The sequence below is a fragment of the Paramormyrops kingsleyae genome, chromosome 6 (assembly GCF_048594095.1).
Source record: "Paramormyrops kingsleyae isolate MSU_618 chromosome 6, PKINGS_0.4, whole genome shotgun sequence".
NCBI lineage: Eukaryota > Metazoa > Chordata > Actinopteri > Osteoglossiformes > Mormyridae > Paramormyrops > Paramormyrops kingsleyae.
In genome coordinates this window covers 18,752,268-18,770,973 of record NC_132802.1, presented here as the reverse complement: position 1 = coordinate 18,770,973, position 18,706 = coordinate 18,752,268, and the positions used below count along the sequence as shown (strand labels likewise).

The following is an 18,706-nucleotide window of genomic DNA, read 5'->3' as shown; positions in this document are numbered from 1 at the left end:
CCACTACTGTGTATAATCCAATGACCATTGAGCAAAGAATTATCTGAGGAGGTCAGGCACAAACTTGTAGCCAAGCAAGGACATTTGCAAGGCTACAAGTCCCACTTCCAGAGACCTTGGTGTTTCCACCCTATACATTATGTTATTAAGACGTTTAAAGAATATGGCACTGCAGCCAACCTCGCTGGATATGGCTGTAAGTAAAAACTTGATCAATGATTGCAGTGAAGGATGGTTCACGTAGTGGAGAAAGTCATTGCTGCACATTTTACATTCAAATGCTTGTGAGGGGAGTGTTTGGCACAGGATGGACCCTTTATGTGATAATCGCATTCTGAATTGATGGTCTGCATGTGATGTGATATTGAACTTGTGCTTCTGCTCACAATGGGACCATATTCCCAGTCCAATAGGATAATGCCCTTGTTCATACTATCTGCTTAATCATCTGTGTCCTTTTCATACAGATGGTCTTGGCCCCTACACTCATGCTTCCTATTTTGTTGGTTTTCTAGTGTCCTCATGTGACTCGTGATGAAACTGCTGCTGCATACAACTGCTGCAGTCATGTCCCTGATTCTTGGCACACTGGAAGGAATCACAAGGTCAGGCTAGGAAATGGAGCTCACTCATCTGTACATTAACAAAATGAAATGTACTAATTACATTCTACATCTAATTTTCTAACAGGTCAAATACTTTGAATACTACAAACTGAATACTTCTTGATTGTTGTACTGTAATTGTATTTGCTCTTTGGATGGTTAAGTATTTCTAATTCATTTCTTGTATATAATAGCGATGATTAAATTATTCACATTGGGGATGAGATGGTGACCCAGGGTGTAGCACTCGCCCTTATAGCTCTAGGCTTGTGGGTTTGAGTGGAGAATAGTGCTCTAAGCGTACACATATTTGTAGTGTTCCTTTCGGAGCATCATTTTTGGTTTGGTACTCACAATGAAATGAACGAATACATTTAACGACACAGACAGAAGCTAAATTAACAAGTAGATGTTCAACACAGAAAACATAGTGGTAATTGTGCCTGTGAATTGGTTATGGCTAATACTGGGTACAGTTAGTCAAAATCTGTGAACAGTTTCCCAATAAATGACCAAATGGAGAGCTCTAGAGAAACAATCTGGTTTCAATGATATGCCAACAAATTGCACTGCTTCCGGTTTATGTTGACAATGATGTAAAAACTGTAAGTAGGTGATTAGCAGGCACAGTCTACCTATGCCTATGAATCAACTGCATATTAGTGACTACAAACTGGACTACTGTACTCTCCTAAAATAAAAATGTGTAAACCTAGAATGCGGCACGTATAAGTGTGAACTGAATGCGTGAATCTCTGAATCACAGTAGCAGTATACATGCAAAACCTTTGCCTACAGGTCAAGTTACAGATTAACAAATATGATTTCAGGTTTGCAATTCATTTTTTACATACAATCACTTCAGAAGTAGATATACTTCCATAGAATACTTTTAAAATACATCTTAAAATCATGTGTAGATTTTTTTAAGCTTACTTAATGTGACCTAGACCTTGATATAATTATCTACTTTAAATATTTTATACATATATGTTCTAACAAATGTGTTTTATTTATTTTAAAGAAACTATTTAGATTCATCTGCCCTGGCTGCTAAATTTTCCCCCCCAGAAATGTAATCTCCTGTGAGCTAATGATGGCAGTGCCTTTAATTTAAATCCAGAAAGTACACTTTATAGGAAGCGGTCTGTGCCATGTGATTGTGCCACTAAGGAGGGCACCTGCAGCCAGCTGCACCAAATCAAATCTAATCGGTCAAATACTCCTTCCTGATTGTTCTATTTCCCTTCACAGCCGGGCGATGGCATGCATAATGTATGTGTCTTTCCGTTTTATCCATTTTAATTGAAATTGTGTTGATTTTTTGATGTTGATTTGATTTTGAAATTTAGTGTGTGAACTACACAAACCCTCCAGAGCTCAGAAATATTTTTTTTTTGCCAAGTTCTCTTTTTCAAAGTATCTCATTTTAGCAGCCTTAATCATTGCCTCATGTCTGCAGGGGACAGTGGCTACCCCTTCATACTCTGGCTCCTAGTCCTTTTGTGTCGACTCCAGAGGAAGGAGGAGAGACTCTACAATGATTTGCTTGCACAGTCTGCAAAAAGAGCGGTTCAGAGTGCATTTCACTACGTGTTGTACTTTGTATAACTATGTATGTGACAATTAAAGAATCTTGAATTGAAGGTGCAGTCGGTTCTGCAGTACACAGCTGGGCTCATCAGGGGCAGGTGACAGTGTCTGGACGTGTGGGGAGTGACATACTGCTGCACAACACAGCCAAAGCTTTAGCATCGTAGTGGCATGTGCCGTGCCGCACAGTGTGCCACAGAGGAACTGCCGGCAAACCCCTCATTCCCATTAGCTGCAGACAGATGACAGAAAATTTACAGCCCAACATACCAAATGAACCCTTGCCCCTTCAGCTGTGGCATTCTGTGCAAATGTGATGCATCACCTTTCAAGAACAAGATCAACGTTATGTCTTATAACAAGTTCCGTTAATGAAACAGATATGTCGTTTAAAATCCCTTTGATTTATCCCTTCAGTGAGTTCCCACACCACCTCTCGGATCGCTGTTATTGTGTCCCTTCGTACCTGCAGTACTGCGTCCGTGAGGACACAGCCACTGCTTGGGGTCATCAGGACTCAAGATGGTGGCGGTGATGTCTCCTGCAGACCTCTGTTGGGATCAGGTACACAGGAGTCCTTCACAGCCTCTTCCACGCCACATATCAACTCCAACGGGCTGTTCTGTGGTGGGGGAGGAATAGTTTGCATTTAGCTACTTTTTATTGTTCAGGTATATGTTTTGAATTTAACTTGATTTGATTTTGTTTGTTTTGATTTGCTATAACTGTTCTGTTTTGATTATTTGTGGTATTTCTTATTGTTCTTACCCCTTTTGTGTCTTGTGGTTTGGTCAATCAGTATATAGCCCTCATGGTGTCTTGTCTAGGAGACGGTCAGTTTGTTTGGTTTGTTACATGGTTAGCTGTGTTTTTGATAAGTTGACTTTCTATGTTTATTCTTTTGTTAAATTGCTTTCTTTTTGTGAATTACCAATCCACCCGTGTTCCTCGTGCCATGTCTTCCATGACCTTATTTATGATGAATTTAACACATATTTAGTTTGTCTACATGCCCACAAAGACCATGGTACTGATTGACCCAACTGAAGATGAAGGAAAACATCTGCAGAACTGGAGATAAAACTGCTTATGATTTGTTTCATACTTGTTAAGGCCAAATTAAAGGCACTATATTGTGAGCTATACTAATGTCTCTGACCAGGAGTATTCTGATTTTGAAAGGGGTTGATAACCACAAAGCTTAACAGCAATGATACACCTTTCAACACAACAGTCAGCAAGATTCCCAGCAGACAGATGCTCTAATATTTGCCTCAGTGGCTTCAGACCTATATGCTTATTATTAACTGGAACCATCCATCCATCCATCCATCCATGTTCTGAAGCCACTTGTTCAATGCAGGGGGGGGGGGGTTAACTGGAACTAATAAAGATTTATTTTAATAACTATTCTTAAAATTGTTGAGCATTAGAAAGATGAGAAAGGTACAGACAATTGGAGAAACCGTGTACACGTAGACGCCTCAAACACTGAGTTGTACGTTAATGCCTTTACAATATAATATACATAATAATGCATTTAATCTTTTTCCATTCACAAACTCGCATACCATTAGACTCGGGGCAGGCAATGTTAAATATATGTACTGGCTTACATATGGCTCAGTGCTCAGTAGCGTTTAGTGATCTCTGCATTTTCAATTAGATTTGAGCAAAAACACCTGAAACTCTAACCTCTAATAACCAGGAGGCCTTTAATGCACGAGCTTAAGGGGGGCTGAGCAAAAGAAAAAAAAAAAAAAAGAAGCCTGAAATAACCTTGTTTAATACAATCCTACCCTAGACGTGCCGCCCATCTCATATTTCACGTGATCGTCACGTAGATCTGTTGAAAAATAAAATCTTGTGTTCGGTTCTGAACCAATTTGTGTTCTATTTTATTCTATTCTGCAGACAGAATGGAATGCTTATATAACTGAAGGACTGCAGCGCTTGTTGTCTCAAAGCGGGGTCTCTTGAAGATTCGCATAAACCGAATAGTAAGACCACCGACACGATGTCGGTCTGTTTCTGCAGGTTGAAAACGCTTGGTTTACAAACGGTAGAAAATATCGATGGGTAGAATTACTGATTTGCTCCATGGTATGGTAATTTAGACAATATAGGACAATCCATTATTTATTTATTTTAAATACCTTTTCAAGTCTACACTACAACGCAGGTTTTGATGAACATTTTGAGAAGACACGAGTTTATTTTTTTTTATCTTTTTTCTCCGAGCAGTACTGCGCAAAGTAAAACTTTTTGTCTTAATGTGACCCATCATCAGAGCTGATTATTGTTCTATTAAATGTCGTGTGATTTGCGCAATATGGCAGGGAATGTTTCTGCCCCCATTATTGCCCCTATAATGAGTATTTCCCACCCCCGTGCGGTGTGGGGACTCCTCCTCTTCTGTCGTCATCTGGCCTTCCCTTCATCTATGGAGGAAGAGGACAGGAAAGAAAAAGCCGATCACATCAAGCTGCTGTTTTGCGGGGGGGGGACTGTATTGTCCCAGTTCCTCAGTCAGAAATGAAAGCTTTGTTATCTTTTTACCAGGCAGTTAACGGCTTGTGCAGCCGGCAAGTCGGGCGAGGGACTCGGTTCCTACAGCTCGGACCCCGCGGGTCTCCGTCTGACAGCGAGGTAGGGGGCAGAATGCGGTCCTACACGCTAACTACATTGTATCATCCAATCTATTTCCTAAGGTGATTTATTATTTGGCTTACATCATCGACAGTATAGGGAGGAAAAAACTACTGAAATGCTTACTAGATACCAGTTATGAACAGAATACTATAATCATTGGCTATGTTATTGTATTTAACCGGTGTTTTGCTGGTGAACTCACCGGTCCTTTATAACGACTTAGGACTCGCTTTCCAGTCGTGCCCAGGAGGTTGTATCTATGGCGTTTTTGCTGTAATGTAAAGTATGATTATTTCTGACAACACCCCAGGCCATCATTCATGTTTGTTTCGTTGGAGGAATTGAAACCAACATAATGTCAACACGGCAGATTATAACTAATCGCAACAATCTCGCTGATTCTGCGTAATCGGTGTAATTTCATAGTTCCTGCGTTTCTTAGTCGGTCCGGTGAGGAAGAGGAGCAGCCTAAGAGTATTTGTCATGCGGTGCCCTGCTATTGTCAACTGATTTCAAGGATGGCGATTGGACTTCACCAAACGATATTAACTCATTCCACCAGAATAGATTGCTTTCCAAACGTCAATTAATCTGTCTATAAAAATAACTGAAAATGACTAAAGTGTTTAAACGTGATCGACATATTTATCACTACATATGTGTTGCAGTTCATCTACTATTTAAAGTACAAAGATGGTTAAAAGGCCTGTATTGTAAAGGGAGAACAGAAATGCTTTGGTCATACACACTTGAGTTTGTATGCTTACTAACAGAATTTTCAGCCAGCCTTGGGTCAAATTCATATTATTCATATACACACAAACATATGACATGTACCTGTGTTACGCACAGGTGGCGGAAACACAATGAAGGTCACCTTAAGCCCTTTTATTAGTAACGGGGAACAGACATTCCTTTGGATATATTTACCGTTTGGTAATCGATTATAAATGAAGTGCGTACTGCTTGTTTGGTATCCTTTTTAACACCCGAAGGTTACACATAAATCCCACCCCATTAATTTCTTATATATAGATACCTTCCCCATTTGCTCTTACATTGTAGTTATCAGCTGAATTTTGATAACTGCACTTATTATCAGTGTGAAAAATAACTATCAACCATGTACATTTTAGAAAATAGTGGTTCTGTTGTTAGTGCTTGATACTCAGGTTTACAAGAAATGTCATGAAAATGAATCCTTTAAATTTTATTCCTTTTTCCCCCCTAAACGTGCCTCCTGTGTCAGGTGTAATGTTCACATAATATTCTTTTTACATCCTTTCTTTTCCTATATTTATAGAGAAATTATGACTTCTTGAGAATGGGAAACCATGATAGTACAACAAATGTGTGCTAAAACCTCTGCTTTTTAAATCCATCCAATGAAATTTGTTTTATTTGATGCAAAATCTAAAATTAGTGGGTTTCACCATTCTGACGATTTGTTTTTTTTCCTCTGCATCCTCCTGTGAAAGAGTGAGCTTGTATTGTTTTTAAAGAACATGAAGACCCTTCTGTATTTACAGACGTGTAAGAAACGTACCTAAAAGGTAATTAAATTCCTGTATAAATGGCAGTTTTATTAATATGAACTAACAGTAGGTAGTTGGTTTATGCCCTTGAAACTCTTCCCCTTTGAAAACTTCAGTTCCCCTATGTGTGACTCCTCTCACGGCCCAAGAGAATGCGGGCAGGCAAACTGGGGTCTCCTAATCGCTCATAGTGTGTGTTTGTGTGAATGTGCGCCTTGTGATGGACTGGCATCGGATCAGGAAATTCTCGTGCCCTTTATAAGAAAAAAAATCCAGGTTCGCTGTAACCTTGTACTGAATCAGTGGAAAATTAATGGATGTACTAATAGAATGTTGTTAATACATGTTGTACTGTCTTGGTTGGCATTTAACATATAAATTCCCATGAAGACTTTTAAAACCTGGAATGTCTCCTTCACAGATCTCTCCTAGCTTCGGTCTCCTGTTTGACATCGATGGTGTGCTCGTCCGGGGGAAGACGCCAATTCCGGCTGCCAAGAGAGCTTTTCAAAAGCTGATCAACTCGCAGGGCCAGTTTGTGGCTCCTGTTGTTTTTGTCACAAATGCAGGGAACTGCCTTCGGCAGACGAAAGCAGATCAGCTGTCGCATCTCCTGGGGGTGCGGGTAAGTGACAGTCTCTATCTCCTTGGCAAGAGGGAAGCTGTTCTCTTTTGGCAGAGAAGCAAAATATTTTCAGCAGAACCATTTTGTCATCTGTCATAATTTGGATATTTCTACTTTGTTATATTATTGCTGTCACAGCCAGTAATTTATTATGTATTTTTATCTTGGCAAGAGTAACTTCTTTGTGTAGTAATAATAAATAACTGAACCAAAGCTGAATTCTCAGCAGTGCATCATGACTCTGACTTGCATGTATATGTATCTCTACATGACAGTCCATCAAATTTAATGTTGAGGCTGCTAATAAAATTGTACGCGAGCTTTTGCTCGTTCTTTGGGGTTTGTGATACATTGTTGCTGATCTCCTAATGTGCTGTATTTTACGGAAAAGAGAGACTGACGAGGCTCATTACTGTTAGCTATGTGTATGAGGGCGTCACCAGGCTTTCCCCACAGATTCTGAAGGGGGGTAATATCTCTACTCCTTTCTCATAAAGAATTAAGAAATCAGAACAGTATTCTGCATTCACATAGTTTGGTTCACACCAGATAAAGGACCATATGTGCAGTATGGGAAAGAAATTGTTTAAAGCTATTTAACTTGGTAGTAAGTTTATATTATTTAAAATAATATAATTATTTATATATAAAAAAAAAACAGTGTCCCTTGCTGTGGTTATTTTCAAAGTAAAATGCATCGAACATGATTCTTTTTGTCTCAGATCACCCAGGATCAGGTCCTGATGTCACACAGTCCTCTGCGAATGTTCAGGAAGTACCATGAGAAGTGTGTTTTGGTGTCTGGGCAAGGCCCAGTTCTGGACATTGCCAAGAAGTATCCTTCTTTTAGTTGAAGTACACTGTTTCTATCAAGATTGCTTATAATTATGGCCAAACTTCCATAGATATATAATCATTGTAATCATTTATTGTGGTTCCTTGTGAAACGGTTTCATGGCCCTCCCTTACATATCCACATGGGGGCATCCAAGAGTTATAGTCACACAGGGAAGCATGTCTTGTATTACTGCTGCTTTGGCATGTTATGTCTTGTTGCCTCTGTGGGTTTGGTACACGATGTTTTTGTATTAAATATAGGGTGATAGGCATGCTCAGAATTGCCTCTGTCGTCGCTGTTGTGATAGGGACATTTTAACATTTGTTCTATGTGCCGCCCAATTTTCAAACTTTTATGTCAGGGAAATTCAAATCGTGGTCCTCAGTGGCCGAGCCCTGCTGGTTTTCCAGCCTTCCATTACCTGTGAGCCTGGTGTGATTCTGGCCAAGCAGAATGAGTAATTAGTGAACTAACTACTTGGGAAAACTGAAAACATGGCCTGGATTTGGAATGGGGGGGCCCGGATTTGAAGAGCCCGGTTTATATACTTAATCCATGTGTAGCTTGGGTTTCCAGAAGGTGGTCAGCATTGACATGCTGAGGGAGGCCTTTCCACTCCTCGACATGGTCGATCACAGCCGACGACCGAAACTTCCAGTGAGTTCAGAGATCAAATCCAGCTGCCGAGCTGCTGTATGTTTTTTTTTATTATTATTTTTTTTTTTATTTTGTCTTTTAATTTTGATTTTGTCTTGTTGGCTCCAGTTGCAAAGTCCCTAATGAGTCCTGTTTCTTTTTTTTGTTTGTCATCGTAGTCATCCTCCATTGTAAATCTACCTAATATTGAAGGTAAATGCACATTTATTTTGCATGTTGAATTATACTGGAAAAGATTTTTCTCCAAGGAAGCCAGACTTATTTCAAAATAATCCATAGTTTCATGCATAGGTAAATTTCAGAGTTGTTTTTGGAGCAGGGCTTAATAATAGAATTTAACTTTGTCATGCGTTTCGTGTCTCATCTAGATGTTTACATTGCTGTTATTAGAACAAAGGCATGAAATGCGCAAAAGACCGGAAAATGAGTGTCAGGCTTTCACTTAAGCAGACCTGCTAAACTAAGCAATTGCTGAGAGACAGAGAAGAATTTAGAGTTAATACTGAGAAAAAAAAAAAGTTTGGCCTCTGTTTTTTAACTCTGTTAATTAACAGCAAATCCTCAGATTCATTTAGATGTTTTTGTAGGACACTATTTATGCATTTGGGTTATTGCGCTGCTGAAAGTGTTGTGTCCCCCCCCCCCACTGCGTGATAGCTGTCATCCTCTTTGGGGAGCCCATTCGATGGGAGACAAACCTGCAGCTGATCATCGATGTCCTGCTGACTAATGGAAACCTAAGCAGTCCGCATCAGACCTTGAAGGTCCCTCACATTCCTCTGCTGGCCTGCAACATGGACCTCATATGGATGGCAGAAGCCCAATCACCACGGTAACAACCAGGGGTGTGTAAACGTTGCAAAATGATGTCTGGTGAGGGTCGAGATATGAAGGACACTGTCATGGCCTGCTACTGCAAGATGATGATACAGGGCCTTCTTTCTAAGCTGCCCGTATTCAGGCCTTCAGTGGTGTTCAGAGAGTCAGGGTTAATGTTCATAAAAAAGGACACAGCTAGATAGTGTGAATGGCAGCAGCTGGGTGACACTCTGCTGTGTGTATCGCAATTTCCTCCTCCTATCACTACCGAATACCATGCATTCTGCCTGGATTTTTGCCATTTTATTCTTGAATTTTGCCTGCAGTATAAAAGCCAGAAGCAGAAAATTTAGTGAGCAGGTTAAGCAGCTAAATCTGTTAGATTCTTAATATATGTGACAGGAAACTGCATTTTCTATATATATATATATATATATATATATATATAATAGATCCTGCATCCTTAAATGGCCTAATTGGACATCGCTTATTCAGAGATTCAGCAATTATGGTTCAGGCATTTTGGCTCTTCTAATTTGTCTCTCCTGGTTTTCGCAAACACAGATTTGGCCATGGAACTTTCCTGGTCTGTCTAGAGAACATCTATAAAAAGATAACTGGAAAAGACTTGAAATATGAGGCCTTAATGGGCAAGCCTGGTGAGCTGACCTACCATTATGCTGAGCACCTAATCAGGGAGCAGGCAGCCAGGAGAGACTGGAAGAGACCTGTCCATTCCCTTTATGCTGTCGGGTAAGACCATTCAACCCACATGCTAATGCAAATTACTGTTTTACAACATTAAGTTCAACTTGATAGGTCCTACACTCCCTCATTACTAAATATCACTAAATATCGTTCTACCACCTTCCATGTATACCACACAGTGCATGCTTATTGAGCGCTGACTCTTACTGTGTGTGCATGCTTATTGAGCGCTGACTCTTACTGCGTGTGCATGCTTATTGAGCGCTGACTCTTACTGCGTGTGCATGCTTATTGAGCGCTGACTCTTACTGCGTGTGCATGCTTATTGAGCGCTGACTCTTACTGCGTGTGCATGCTTATTGAGCGCTGACTCTTACTGCGTGTGCATGCTTATTGAGCGCTGACTCTTACTGCGTGTGCATGCTGATTGAGCGCTGACTCTTACTGCGTGTGCATGCTTATTGAGCGCTGACTCTTACTGCGTGTGCATGCTGATTGAGCCCAAACTAACTCATTGCATGACAGGGAGGGCTTTGATATTACTTTCATGTTTTGTGAGTAATATTGTGCTCTGTTTCTCATATAATTCTGATCAGAGACAACCTCATGACTGACATCTATGGTGCTAACATGTACAACCGCTACCTGGAAGAGCGGACTGCTCACAAGCGTTCACAAGCGGTGGCCAAGGTGTGGGGTGGCATTGGGTCCTCTACCGCACTGCCCCATGAAGACAATGTGGATGGTGCCTGGGAGAACATGCTGGCTGCCCCCTCTGCCACCTCCTGTAAGTCCATCCTGGTCTGCACTGGTGTCTACAACCCACACATGGAGGTACCTCCCAGTGCCGGTCACAGCATCAGGGAGACTGTGTTCCATGGCCACCGTGACCTCTGCTTCGACCCATCACTGGTTGAACCCAACTATGTGGTGCAGGATGTAGATGCTGCTGTAGAACTTATATTTGAAAAGGAAAAGTTTAAGATTCAGTAAGATGCATGGGTCAAGGGTCTGCCTTTAGTAGGGACGCTGTCCAATCAGAAGTGTCATCATGTGACCCCCCAACCTCCAAAAGAGAGTTTAATAATTTCCCCTTTGGAAGGCCAAGAGGATGATTCACACTGTATTGTACCTGAATTCTCTTACACAAAACTACTTACTTCCCATCTGTAGTGTTAAATTAAGGGCGATGGGAGAAATTGAAACCATATTAGTGGGCAAAGTTACTACTACATTTTGTGAAGCGTGAGAAGGTTTTAGTTCTATATGTTATTATTCATATAAATTTGAACATGTTGCATTAGCTTCTCAGAGCCTATAATATGGTAGCCGTCTCGGAATTATGGGTATTTTAAATGTGATTTTAAAAATGAATATTCATTCTCTGGGGAATCTTCATAGTTTGTAGTCTTTTGCAATACAAAGGACAATGAAAATATAACAATTTAAACCAGTCTGTTAATGTAGAAATGTTTCATTTTTTATTCCTAATGCTGGTACTGAGAAATTTTACATTTGTAAAGCATCCAAACATTTCTTCTCATTACTTAACTCCTTAACAAACCAAGCTGCTTCTGTCTTTATTCTCTGCCATGTGACACTGTCTGACTGCATGTGGCTATCTTCCATTAAAAGACTGTAAAGACCTCTCCACTATAAAGCTCATTGTGGTCTTGTGCTACTGTGTACCAATATGTATCTGATCTATAGCTCTCCAATGGGTTGAGCTCAAAGTATCATAAACTGTGGACAACAACTGGAGTAACTGATCTCAGGAAACTGTAAGTGCCACCTTCATCCTAAAGATACTGGTGTTTTCCAGGCATGGAAATCAAAGGATTTGTTAGTGTTATTCATCCTTGTTTGGAAATACGAGTCCTTCCTCTTTTGAAGGGAAGCAGTTTTTAGTTAAACAAGCTGTTATGTGCAAAATGTATAAAGACTGCTGTTTGTATTCTTGGTACATAAACAGAACTGCTGTTGTTTACATAATTATAAGCTTCCTGCTATATTAATGCTGTTATTTTGCAAGTCCTAGAACTTTTAAATGACATGTTGAGGGGAAAATGTCTATTTTGTTGATTTATATTAAATTGCAGTATTTTCGCAGTTTGGTTAATGGATGGTTAAATGTATTTTTGGAGTGATTCCACAGGAACAGCGTGAACAGGCTGAATATTAACCTGGATTTGACTCATCCTATGTAGAACAGCTAAAATTCCCTACCACTTTACAATAAGACTCCCCTTATAAAGGATTTAATAAATGGTTTATAGCTATTTTGTAACACTTCATTAATAGACAATTATAAACAAGTTATATCAGTTTTCTTTTTACTACTAACTACCATTTATAACTGGCTAAAAGGAAGTGGGACCCATTTTGTTTTTTGGTTGTTGTATTATTTTATTTTGTGGCAGCAGTTATTTCAGTGGGTCAGAGGTCTGTGGTTACAGATTTGAATTCCTTGGCTGGCAAGGGTGCTGGGTGCCGGCTGACCCTGGTCTCTCCCTGCAAGCTTACTGGGTGCCAGCTGACCCTGGTCTCTCCCTCCAAGCTTTCTGGGTGCCGGCTGACCCTGGTCTCTCCCTCCAAGCTTTCTGGGTGCCGGCTGACCCTGGTCTCTCCCTCCAAGCTTTCTGGGTGCCGGCTGACCCTGGTCTCTCCCTCCAAGCTTACTGGGTGCCGGCTGACCCTGGTCTCTCCCTCCAAGCTTTCTGGGTGCCGGCTGACCCTGGTCTCTCCCTCCAAGCTTTCTGGGTGCCGGCTGACCCCGGTCTCTCCCTCCAAGCTGCCCCCTGCTATGTCACATATGGGTTAAGTGCAGAGGACACATTTTGTTGTTGTGTGCTCTGGTGTGTCAACAATGACCACTGATCTCTAAATTCTAATTCTAAACAAATGTAAAAGGAGTTCTTGCTTGTCACTGCTTCCCATTATGTAGTCTTTGGAACCTGGACGTAACACAATATAAGAGATACAATGCTGCAAACTTGTTGCATGTGTGATGCTTGTCAATGTGTTACACTGGGTTAAACGAGTTTATTACTGGAACTTTGTATGTCATCTGCAAAAAACATCCATGCTAAAATGCTTTTGTCATGCTTTCAACCTTATTTTTAAAGGAAAGGTCTTTGTTTGGAGACTATAATTCATAAAATGTGGGGCAAAGAGGAATGAGTGGAATAAATGTAAATATTTTATTTGAGATATAACTATATCTATCTATCTAATATATGTATGCATGTATGTGTGTATATATGTACAAATTTATACACATACTATATATATATACTATATATACATATAAATTGTGTGTGTGTGTGTGTGTGTATACATACATACATACATACATACATACATACACAGCCGTGGAAAAAATTAAGACCTCGCTATGTTTTTAAACATCTGCATTTTAACATCATGGTTTAATCATGCTTATGCTGACAGAAGGATACGCTGGGCAGTAGGTTGCTTCCGGGTTCAAAATTTGTAAGACAGCAGCACACAAGATGAAGCAGGAGACACTGGGAACAACCGGAAACCAGCCAGGTAAAGGGAGAAAGCGAGATTCTAATGGCAGAGATGACCGTTAACTTATCTGACAGTTTCTCATGAATCATAGGATCAAGTGACCTTCAGAAGGAATGGGAAACATTAAGTGCAGGTGTGAAGTGCCCTGCTAGGACAGTGCATGGCAGGCTTCTAGAAGCAGGACCAAAATCCCATAAAACATTAATGAGAAACAGAGAAGAAACAGGCTGCAGTTTGCAAAAACAAATACATTATTCACAGACTCACAACCATAAATTGAGAAATGAGTGAAACAAAAAATCGTGCTGTGGTTCCTTAATTTTTACCCCGGCTCTGTGTGTGTGTGTGTGTGTATACAATGCTGGTTTTAAGGAAATAATAAATAACCAAAAGAAAATCAAATAGCATTGCAAATAATCACGGGAGAAGCACATGGTTAATTTGTGAAAACACCAAAAGCCTCCCCTTTGTATATAACAATCCATTTCTTTTCCTGCCACTTATTCCAGGGGGTGGGCTGTAGCATCTTGTGCAGCATGGGGAACAATGCAGGGGATCAACCTGGACAGGTTACCAGTCCTCACAAGGCACACTCACTATCAGCGATTCACAGACACCATTTCACCATTTGTCTTTGGACTGCAGGAGAAAACCGCTGCAACATGCGGAGAATATACACACAGCAGGGAGAGAACCTGCAACAACCCACCACTTTGCATACTGATCTAGGTTTTTATGGAAACTCTGTATTTTCTAAATTAGGAGAGACAATGTCATATCACTGATTAAAAGTGAAACTGACGATAAGTAGAGATGGCAACGTGGGAATTTCTCATTAAGATCATCAAGGTGTGCTGTTTTCCACTAAATTAATTTCCTTATTGCTCAATTAAAGTCAGTTTTCTGGTTGAAGTAAACCTCAGCAGCTGGTAACGTGAAAGCAGCACAGCTTTCAAAGGCTGGCATTTTCTGGCCTGATTCACTTACACCCAGAGTGTACAGAATACCTGGAGTTACGTATTTGTCACACTCTGCTCAATGAATGGCAAGCTCCTTACCATAAATTCAATTTTGGGGTTTTGCTGAAATATAGCATCAATAAATGCCTTAATAAAATGTAGCACACAAGGGAATCAAATCTAAAATGGAGGTTCATACTGTGCAATGGGCAACCGGCAAATAAATGTGCCCCACACCCAAAATTTAGAGAGATTTAAATTATACTGAATGCATATGTGAATAGTGTTATACACTGATCAGCCATAACATTAGAACCTCTTGCCTGGTATTGTGTACGTCCCTCTTTTGATGCCTAAACAGCTGGACTCCACCGGACCTCTGAAGGTGCCCAGTGGTATCTGGCACCAAGACGTAAGCAGCAGATCCTTTAAGTCATAAGTTGAGGTTGGGCCTCCATGCATCACTCACTCAGATCCTTACACTTGACCATTTTTCCTTCCTCAACACATCAGCTTCAAGAAATGACTGTTCGCTTGCGTGATATATAATGGCCATTTAACAGGTGCCATTGTAACAAGATAATCACTATACCTGTCGGTTAATGTTATGACTGATCAGTGTAGTTGCCAGTCCATTATAAGCTGAACTCCCAATTGGGAAATTGTTGTTTACACTTTCGAGTTATTAAGGTGAACTCTAGGTATGACAGCCAAAGGTTTACAATTACCATAACAATTTAATAATGGTGCCTGAAACAAAGCCTTGCATTTCAATGTTAAAACATCAGGAATGAGTTCAGTTGAGGTAACATTATGAGAATCTCTTATATTGCTAAAAAGTATTATCATTTGTATCACGATGCAACAAATAATCAGGATAGGAGGCTTTATCTGAAATCTTGTTTAAAACTTTATATAAAAAAATGTAAATATTTTAAATTATGCAAATATCAACAAACATCAACAAGCTTTTGAAACTGAATAGTTTTTAAATGGATGTCGCAGAATGCTGTTGCGTCCATAAACTGTCTACGGTGTATGTGTGTGTGCACGTGCGTGTGCGTGTGTGTATGTATGCATGTGTGTGTATGCGAGCGGGTTTACCTATCCTTATGTGGACTTAATGTCCCCATAACGTGATAAATATCCGTTTTTTTCCCTTATGGGGACCGGTTTCCTGGTCCCCATAAGGGAAAACTCTATTTTATAAAAATCGGTGACTGCTATGAAAAACCTAAAAATGCAAAAACTCTTGTATTTTGTTAGGTTACTTATGGTTATGGTTAGGGCAGGGTAGGGTTAAGGTCATAGTTAGCGTTAGCATTTTTCCCATTGAAATGAATGAGCGGTCCCCATAAGGATATGTTTACCCTACATGTGCATGTGAGTGTGTGTGTGTGTATGTGTGTATGCGTGTGAGTGTGTCTACATGTCCTGCTGTAAGCTGGCAGGCAGGGAGCAGCTCAGATCTCTGTTCAGTGCCGTCTACGATAGGCCTCTTCACCCTCCCCGCCCTCCCCGCCCCCTGACCATGATAAGCAATTTGAAGATGGTTGTATGTATGTAATTTTGCAGTGTCAAAATTATACAGGTAGCCTGACAACAGTATTTGAAATTTCAGGTGTATAAAAGTATGTTTTTTTATTGCTTTGGCACATTTCTCAAATGTCAATAATTGCACAACAACAAATTTAATCTCCATATCATAATGCCACTTCTGCACAGCGGAATAACCTTTTTCATTGTTTCACACAAATTGCAAATGTTTTAGTGCATGTATACAAATGGTCTTGTACAATTGTCATCATTTGGCATAATTTTCAATTGCTTTAGGCTTGTTGGTCAAAATGGATCATGTGGTTTTCCATTGTAATAATTTTACACCCACAACTATACATGTATGTGATCATCGTGTTAGTCACCACATGGAAAATGTGCAAACTTTCAAAATGATTAAAAAATATATTCCATAGTGATGCAGAATTGTTTTTGGTTTTCTACAGTACATGATTTTGTTGCTATTTTCTTGTTCATGTATTGCCATTTTTCTGTTTTTGTGAGATATGGGCTTTTGCAGCTAAACCTTAGTGTTGTGCTACATGAATTGTTTTGAGAATTCCTTTAGAGTCGTGAGAATCTTGGTATATTTCATGAAAAGTGCCAAAGCAATCAAGAAAAACTGTAAGCGTAGAAAGGCATACCTGTACAGTTAAACAAAACACTGTACTGTTTGAAACGTACAATCACTTGTCATCCTTTCAAATCTTCCACTGGCCACCCATTTGTATGCATGGTATCAATCCTATGCATCATGTTACCTTAATCTTTATATTATGTTTCTTATGCAAAGAGTCAATGATTTGAGGTAAGATTTCCATGTTAAGCAGAGGCCTCTCCAGGTCATCCGTCCACTCAAGTGTGGATTCAACCTCCGTTGAACAGGACTCCGGTCTTCTTTCATATTTTGGCCTGAAGGATCGCGGTACATTGCTCTCAATTCCTTGGAGTCTCCGATCAAGGATAATTGTCAAGGAGGAGTTCTTAGCCGTCCACAGGCACCAGAGCAGTGTGGCAACCAGACCACAGAACAGCAGGATGGTGAAACTGTCCAGCCAGGTACTCTGGCAGTGACGCTGGCTACACTCAGGAAGGTCTGCCGCCGTCAGCTCGGTGATGGGTTTATGTGCCAGATTGGGCGGAGTGGCACAGGTTGGGATTCCCGCCACTTCCCCCTGGTCCTCGAGCCAAGCCTTCAGATACAGAATGTCACAGCCACAGTGCCAGGGGTTGCCAGATAGATTGACGAGCATTAAGCTGTGCAGTGAATCCAGGCGCCCTGGCTGCATGGCGGTCAGCCTGTTGTCCTGCAGGTAGAGCTCTTTGGTGCTGGGCAGCACGGGAGGCACGTCTGTCAGACCCTGCGCTCGGCAGTCGAGGGAGAGTCCAGAGGGTCCAACCGCAGAACAGCGGCAGGAGTCTGGGCTGGTCAGTGCCCCAGAAGAGGCCAGGAGGATTAAGAGAGCTAATGCTGGGCCAGAATGCATCCTGCATGGGGAACAATGGGGAAGAGAGCCAGGTTGTGCAGGAAGGGAGGGAGGAGAGGGCAGGATGGGGGCTGGGAGTCTGTCTGTGGGCTCTGTCATCCTTCTAAAGTCCTCAGCACAAGAACAAACATACAGTGAAGGGACTGAGTCACATCACTTTCGCTTTTGATTTCATCCCTTCATTAGTAACCCTTGAATAATAGAAGTTCGATTTATTTTTAAATACTCAGGATCATTTAGGGCTGACTTGCCGTCTTGTGGAAAAGACGGTAAATATAGGGAAGTTTACAATGTAAAAAAAAAAATAAAATTGACTGCCTTTAATGACATACATCCAAGTGTTCATCCAGTGCCAGAACAGAACAGTGCTAGACAGAAGCCAGTCAAAGGTACTCAAAAATATAATTTGCACTATATGAAGGTATATGACTCGTGTTGGATGTCAGGAATAAATTGTAGAGGACTGAGAAGGTCACCGGTTCAGCTCTCAAGAAATGGATATTTCTACTTAATCTCGCAATTTTTTATCCCGCATTTACCTGTGTAAGCATTCAAAATGTCTGCTCATCCATTAACGAATATAAAATATGAATATAAAAATATGAATGCACATAACCGTCAATAAAGTGTGATGGCCCTTACTGCACAAGCTTACATATTAGTAAGTTGTAGAACAATTGTATTGCAAATAGGTCAAAGGCTTAAATGTAAAAGTGTACAAGCAGAGTGGCGCCGACATTTGGTGCAGCTTGTAGCGGGTGTGGGTTCGAGGGCTTTACCTTCAATCGTCACACCGGTAATGGAGCAGAAGTTCACGGTCCCAAACATCCTTCTGCCTGAGGTAGGTCGGCACGTTAAAGTCCTCTTTGAGGCCGATTGCCGCTTTTGGGCACGCAGCTTAAAATGTTTTCTGACATTCAATTTACCGCATCCCAGTAATAAATAATGTAGGAAGACTGTAAAAAACACATGTGTACACATAAAGGCTGACTGGATTCAAGTTTGGGTCATGTGACCGCCACAAAAACGTGCATGGGGGTGAAAGATAAGAGTATCTCTTCCAGCTGTCTTGCTGGAAGAGTGTTAGGGAGGCCTTTCCACGCCTCGCTGCAAGGAGAACCGTCACTAAACCAAGAG

General features: G+C 40.8%; 2 protein-coding genes across 3 annotated transcripts; one reads left to right on the top strand and one right to left on the bottom strand.

Moving 5' to 3' along the window:
• Positions 1-4,509: 4,509 nt before the first annotated feature.
• On the top strand, positions 4,510-12,311 carry LOC111840375 (haloacid dehalogenase-like hydrolase domain-containing 5). 2 transcript variants are annotated; one of them, XM_023805127.2, is made up of 8 exons: positions 4,510-4,847; positions 6,807-7,010; positions 7,733-7,845; positions 8,412-8,541; positions 8,664-8,697; positions 9,163-9,337; positions 9,889-10,077; positions 10,629-12,311. In XM_023805127.2, exons 1-8 carry the CDS (start codon positions 4,734-4,736, stop codon positions 11,023-11,025), a joined length of 1,356 nt encoding a protein of 451 aa, XP_023660895.2. In that variant the 5' UTR covers positions 4,510-4,733; the 3' UTR covers positions 11,026-12,311. The 2 variants fall into 2 exon arrangements, with proteins under 2 accessions (XP_023660895.2, XP_023660897.2); XM_023805129.2 differs by having other exon boundaries at positions 4,515-4,847; positions 8,412-8,505.
• Positions 12,312-13,209: 898 nt separating this feature from the next.
• LOC111840314 (platelet glycoprotein IX-like) lies at positions 13,210-18,571 on the bottom strand. The gene is made up of 2 exons (XM_023804981.2): positions 18,349-18,571; positions 13,210-17,570 (listed from the first exon to the last, which is right to left on the bottom strand). The coding sequence occupies exon 2, from the start codon at positions 17,567-17,569 to the stop codon at positions 16,835-16,837; it is 735 nt and encodes a 244-aa protein (XP_023660749.2). The 5' UTR covers position 17,570; positions 18,349-18,571; the 3' UTR covers positions 13,210-16,834.
• Positions 18,572-18,706: the final 135 nt, after the last annotated feature.

Bases quoted from the DNA above. Each gene is read 5' to 3' on its own strand.
- LOC111840375 (XM_023805127.2), top strand. From the start codon at position 4,734: ATGAAAGCTTTGTTATCTTTTTACCAGGCAGTTAACGGCTTGTGCAGC. The intron at 4,848-6,806 runs GTAGGGGGCAGA...TCTCCTTCACAG, and splicing joins GGTCTCCGTCTGACAGCGAG to ATCTCTCCTAGCTTCGGTCT. The intron at 8,542-8,663 runs GTATGTTTTTTT...TTGTCATCGTAG, and splicing joins AATCCAGCTGCCGAGCTGCT to TCATCCTCCATTGTAAATCT.
- LOC111840314 (XM_023804981.2), bottom strand. From the start codon at position 17,569: ATGCATTCTGGCCCAGCATTAGCTCTCTTAATCCTCCTGGCCTCTTCT.